Source organism: Castanea sativa, chromosome 11 (assembly GCF_040712315.1).
Source record: "Castanea sativa cultivar Marrone di Chiusa Pesio chromosome 11, ASM4071231v1".
Taxonomy (NCBI): domain Eukaryota; kingdom Viridiplantae; phylum Streptophyta; class Magnoliopsida; order Fagales; family Fagaceae; genus Castanea; species Castanea sativa.
Window position 1 is genome coordinate 3,079,748 of NC_134023.1, and position 6,362 is coordinate 3,086,109.

Consider the following 6,362-nt stretch of genomic DNA (forward strand, 5'->3'; position numbering starts at 1 on the left):
ATTATTATTATCATTATTTAATTCATGAGTGATGTGCTTTCCACATAGATGCGTGTGAGTTGGCGGGCCATGTGGGCAAATGTTTGCGAAACCGATATGATAAATGTTGTCGAGGGTGTACGTAGTCCCTACTGTACAAATAATTTGATTGTAGAGGTAGCAGGGACGAGGCTAATTAGCAAAGGCCTTAGAGTAACACGTGTCCCAAGAGACGCAATGGATTGGCTGTGTTGGGAACAGCGACACAAACTCGTCTAGGTTCATTCTTTTGCATCTAACCCATATTTCCACATTAAATCTGGGCAACCGTCTTTCATAAAAATAAAAAAAAGGTTGGTGTCTGTAAAATTAGAGAGAAAAGAAAGAGAGAGAGAGAGAGAGAATTATGGATAGAATTTCGAGGAAGAGCTCCAAAGGGAAGCAAGAGAAAGATTTGTATCATATTATACACAAGGTTCCTCATGGTGATGGTCCTTATGTTAAAGCTAAACATGCCCAGGTATGTTCAATTTGTGTGTATGTTTTATTCATATTCTTAATTCTTAATTTGCATTCTCTTGTTTAATATAAACTCGTGTGTGCATTACATATAGATCTCTCTGGCCTCTTTTGCCCTTCTGATCCCAGGTGTAAAGTTTCTTTCTAATTCTTTTAATCAGTTACTCTTACTCGCATATTAAGCGAGAAGGTAACAAAATTGTTCATAATCTAACTAAACATGCATCTCAAATTATTTTTATGTGTGGATTGAGAATATTCCGTCACAGTTTCTTTTTGTACTTTAGATAGACTGACACAGCCGGCTTTTCTTAATAAAGAGTTCTTTGCCTTTTCCTTTATAAAAAATCTTCCACATATTTTGTAATTAGTTTACCTTTGTTTTCTTCTCTAAAAATATAAAGTTTTTATCTTTATTTTTTTTAAATCTATCCCACTATATATGATAATTGTATGAAATGCCAAGTAGCTACTGTTAGCCCTTTATTATGCTTTTTTTCTTTTCTTTTTACTTTAATGACTTAGTGCCAAACCATATCCTATGAAACTTTCTTCTCAAAAAAAAAAAAAAAATTTCTATGTATCTTTTTTTTTTTTTTTTTGGTTCGTAACTGTTTAAGTATTTGAGTGATCACATCTTAATAGTTGTCATGTTAAGGAGTAGCGACTACAAAGTCTACAATCATTTTTTGCTATTAATATCCCCCTATTGGAGATATATATATATAAATCTTCTATATTATTTTATGGGTTCTATTTTATATTTCACCGATCACAACTTTCTACTAATACCCCTTCTTAGTATTTATTATATGTTGATTGAATACTGTTTACTGAACTATCTTTTTCTAAGCTTTTCAAATATTTTCTCATGTAAGAGACTCGGTTATTGCCCCTTTGTTTACAATCTTCCGTTAATTCTCTTACTTTTCTTCTTTTAAATAATTAATAAAGGCTGATTTCTAAAAAGTTTATTAACTAAAATAAATTATTTGAAAACTTTTTTTCCTCGTGAAATATTTGAATCTTTTTACTTAGTGCTTGTTTGGATTGACTTATAAGCTAGTTTATTGTTTATTTTTCCTATTATTTACAGGCTCTACTTGCGTCACATACTTATTTTATTTAACATTTACCTTTTGTTTACAATATTCTTAGCAAAAAATTAGATAAGTTGTTCTCAAAAAAATACTTAGTAATTAGTACTTACTCAACTGAATATTAATTTCTGCAGGTCCTAATTAAAAGTTAGCTATAAATAATAACATTAGAGCCTGGTTCCACATTAATTGGTTTTTAGTTTCTTTAACTTCTGCGTGGTTTTTCAGTTGGTTGACAAGGAGCCAGAAGCAGCAATTGTTTTGTTTTGGAAGGCGATAAATGCAGGGGATAGGGTAGACAGTGCCTTAAAGGACATGGCAGTGGTGATGAAACAACTTGATAGAACTGAAGAAGCGATCGAAGCTATAAAGTCTTTCAGAGGCCTTTGCTCTAAAACAGCCCAGGACTCACTTGATAATGTCCTCATCGACCTATACAAGGTATATACGTAGTTTAAAATAGCGCATTAAAGATGAGTTTATGAATCAAATAGTAAATAACATCCGATTGATATAAAAATTAATGTGCATGTTAAAAATATATAGATGTAAATTTAATAACAAGTTATTTGATGGTATAACATTATTTAGAATTATGCCAAATGTAACTTGAATCCAATTTATATAATGTATGCATTGATGAATGACTATGATATTATATAGGTGTGTGTGTGTGTTACAAGTATATGATTAAACGATTATTTTTTAATGTAGAAATCAGGAAAAATAGAGGAGCAGATTGAGCTTCTAAAGAGGAAGCTAAGAATGATCTACCAAGGAGAGGCCTTCAATGGAAAACCCACAAAAACTGCACGATCTCATGGCAAGAAGTTCCAAGTTTCTGTTAAGCAAGAAACTTCAAGATTATTGGTATGCATATATCTTAATTACATGATATCTTACATTGACAGCCTCACATTAATTTATCAAGCTGCTAGTTCTGGCAGAGTAGCCTTATACTTAATAATATGAGATTAAATTCTATGAGGGTTCCGTGTAAAGCTCCTCACATTAATTTATTAGGCTGCTAGTTCTGGCAGAGTAGCCTTATACTTAATAATATGAGATTAAATTCTATGAGGGTTCCGTGTAAAACTCTTTAAAACCTCCAACAACCAACACACACACATATATATATATATATATATATTCAAATAGAAACAAAGCATACCACACACACATAATCCTTGTAAAAACCTACCAACTATATAAATATATAGGAGCAAAAAAAAAACTATATAAATAAATATATATATATATATATATATTTATATATATCAAACTCCATGATTAAAAAAATCCTTTGATTAAGGCCAATCTCATCACCTACACATGTAGTGTGTAAATTTATATTAAAACACTTGCCACAAGCATGGTGTCTAGTATGTAAATTTATATTGAAATTAAAATTTTATTTTATTGTATTTTAGATTACTTAAAGCTTTTGATAATAGAATTTTAGTAGAATTTTAGATTTCTTGAAACACATATTATAGAGTTTAGGTAGAGTAAACTATTGGTAGTTACGTTTTAATATAGTATACGTTATGCAAACATTATCAAACAAAATATTAAATAATTAATGAAAGTGTAAACACTTATAGTTGTGTTGTGATATATATATATAGAGTAAACTATTGATAGTTGATGGGTTCTAGTTAGCTCAACTGGTAAAGTATCTAATGGTTGTATAAGAGACCTGGGGTTCAATCTTCGCCTACACCAAAAACTGATTGGTGTCTTGGTCTGATGATGAAGAGCTATCATCAAGAGCGGGTGCTATAGGTTAAAACTCTCCAAAAAAAAAAAACTATTGATAGTTGAGTTTTAATATAGTATACGTTATGAAACATTATCAAACAAAATATTAAATAATTAATGAAAGTGTAAACACTTATAGTTGTGTTGTGATATATATATATATATATATATATATATATATATATATAAAATGGTGGCTGCAAGAATTTTTTTCACAAGGGTCATTAAGAAATAAAATAAAATATAATATTATATAAAAAAGACTTGAATATATCGAGTCATAAAAAATGCAAATATATGAAATTTTACAACTTTTACCATTTTTCATATTTTAAAATCCTTACATGATAGTTCATTATCAGTTTTTATTATCTATTGTAAATGTGGCTAGGTGTGACCATTATTTTTTTGTTAAGTTTGAATAACATTGATTTATTTTTATGTAGTTGTCATTATTTTTATAAAGATATTTTAAACTATAATGAAAAAATGCAACACACTAACACTATATTATTTATTTACCTATACATCCATATTCATCCATGCATAAATATTACACTAAATCTCTACTTAACCAATCAAATATTTGAACAATTGTTAACTTTGCTATTTTTTTTCTTCAATTATGTACTAACATAAATAATACAGTAAATGTCTAATTATTGTTTACTTTTAGGTTGTATTGATCTATGATCATGGTGTGCAAGATTTCAGTCAATGTATACAAAAATATTTTTAAGCATAAAATTAACTAATAAAAAAATATTTTTTTATATATAATTTTTTTTTGGAACTCAAAACCCCCTGACAACAAGTGCTGCCACCTCTGTGTGTGTATATATATACATAATACATATACATACTTTATTTTTTTTAAAATAAATATTATTTAATAAAGTATATTTAGTACTCTAAGGGTATGGTAACACAATATTTCATCATCTCACATAATAATGCATCTCAATAATTAAATTCATGACGCAATCTACCATTCATGTAAAAAAAAAAAAAAAGAGAATACCAGACATCGTTGTATTAAGCCATAAACAAAACATAATGCTCTCAAATGAGAAACTTGGAAGAATATTCAAAAAGAAGAAAGAAAAAAAGAATTCCTTGTAATGTTTTTCTTGATCACCTCTTCCCATGACTGACTTAATGTTTTCACAAATCTTGCAAGTAAAGATCATGACATGATCATGCCTTACCTTCAAAGTTAAAATTTGTAGAATATCTCAAAATTGAACTATTAATACCGTTTCTATTGGAGGGAACATTAACTTAGTCGCATTTAGGCTTCAAAGAGCCTATTTCAATATTTTCCAAATTTCCATTGGCATCACTGGTTGGTTGTGTTTGCGTCTGAAAGGTATAATAAAGAATTTATTAGAGTAGATAAAGAAAAAAAAAAAAATTCTGCGTCTGAAAGGTATATTTTCCAAATTTTCTTTGGCATCACATTGGGCTCATCAATACTCCTATTTCACGTAAGTGAAGTTATTGACTTAAGGGTATTAGTGTTAATCTTAATCCCTTTACTTGAGATAAATAAAAAAATGAGATAAAAATAAACACAAAACATGATGGCATTCTACTTGCCTTATTTTAATTTTATTACTGTTAACAAAAGTTAATAGTAATGTTCTGATGATAAAAGGTTGATAACGATAATTTTAATAAAAGAAATCTAGAAGAAGTTGATAAGAACAATTAATTTGTTGTTTCTATTTGAAAAATTGTTGTAATTTAGTGCAACCACTTGGCAATTAATTAAACACGAGATTCATTAGCGCAACCACAACTTTTATGCCCTACTTTTATTATATAATTAATATATAATATCCAATTTCTCGGTCAACTTAAGTGACAAATTTATATATCCAGACACTTTTGTTGATATTTACAATCAAATATATAGTATTTTTCTTCGCAGTTGTACCATAATTGTAAGGATATATTCACTTTTTGTTAACAAAATAAATTTGTCAAGAACCTTGTTACTAAATAGTATAACTTCATCTTCTTTATTAGGAGAATTAGAAATCAAAATCCTCATCTCGAGATGAAATTCACAGGGAAATCTAGGTTGGGCCTACATGCAGAAATCAAACTTTATGATGGCAGAAGTAGTGTACCGTAAAGCCCAGATGATTGATCCAGATGCTAACAAGGCCTGCAACCTGGGCCTTTGTCTGATCAAACAGTCTCGATTTGATGAAGCATATTCGGTTATTCAAGACGTGTTAATGGGTAGACTTCCGGGTTATAATGATTTCAAGTCGAGAAAACGAGCTGAGGAGTTGATTGTAGAGCTAAAGTCCACAAATCCATCACTCGAGCCTTCTGATATGTTGGGCCTTGATGATGATTTTGTCAAGGGGCTTGAGAATTTGACTAATGAATGGGGCCCATTTAGATCAAAAAGATTACCTATCTTTGAAGAGATTTCTGAATTGAGAGATCAAATAGCATGTTAAAATATTTTGTTTCTTTTTTTAAAAGTAGTCTATTCTTGTTGATAATGGGGTGTAAAATAATGGGTCTTGAAAGAAGTGTAATTGCTTGCTATTGTATGTATGTTATTCTCAAGACTGGAGTTTTGTTAGGGAAAACCAACCTGCTTTGTGTCTTTACTCTTTACCCTTTACTAAGATTGCCAAACTGTTGTGCAACTTGTGCTTGTGCCGAGTCAAAACCAACATTTAATTGGTTCTGTCCCAACCCCAACTCATAAACCAAGGGGATATATGAGAAAAGTAATAAACATTCCTATAATAAAGGGGTTGAGAAGGAATCTAGATATCTCTAGCATCTTATTCTCTTATATGATTTGCGACAAATCATGGTAATTTTTCAATATTCTCAGAAATCATAAAATATTGCTTTGTACCAAATGCCACACTAGGGTACCACATCAACGGACAACAATGCCTAGTAGTCTTCCCATTCAATAATAAAACCTAGCCATCCATGCCACCATTCTCATCCCCATCAAAATAAAAA

The 6,362-nt window shown here is 29.8% G+C and overlaps 1 protein-coding gene across 1 annotated transcript; it reads left to right on the plus strand.

Annotated features, from left to right (window-relative positions):
- Positions 1–332: 332 nt before the first annotated feature.
- LOC142617533 (protein SULFUR DEFICIENCY-INDUCED 1-like) lies at positions 333–6,109 on the plus strand. The gene is made up of 4 exons (XM_075790425.1): positions 333–499; positions 1,827–2,039; positions 2,313–2,468; positions 5,435–6,109. Exons 1-4 carry the CDS (start codon positions 386–388, stop codon positions 5,834–5,836), a joined length of 885 nt encoding a protein of 294 aa, XP_075646540.1. The 5' UTR covers positions 333–385; the 3' UTR covers positions 5,837–6,109.
- Positions 6,110–6,362: the final 253 nt, after the last annotated feature.

Bases quoted from the DNA above. Each gene is read 5' to 3' on its own strand.
- LOC142617533 (XM_075790425.1), top strand. From the start codon at position 386: ATGGATAGAATTTCGAGGAAGAGCTCCAAAGGGAAGCAAGAGAAAGAT. The intron at 500-1,826 runs GTATGTTCAATT...GTGGTTTTTCAG, and splicing joins TTAAAGCTAAACATGCCCAG to TTGGTTGACAAGGAGCCAGA. The intron at 2,469-5,434 runs GTATGCATATAT...TGAAATTCACAG, and splicing joins AAGAAACTTCAAGATTATTG to GGAAATCTAGGTTGGGCCTA.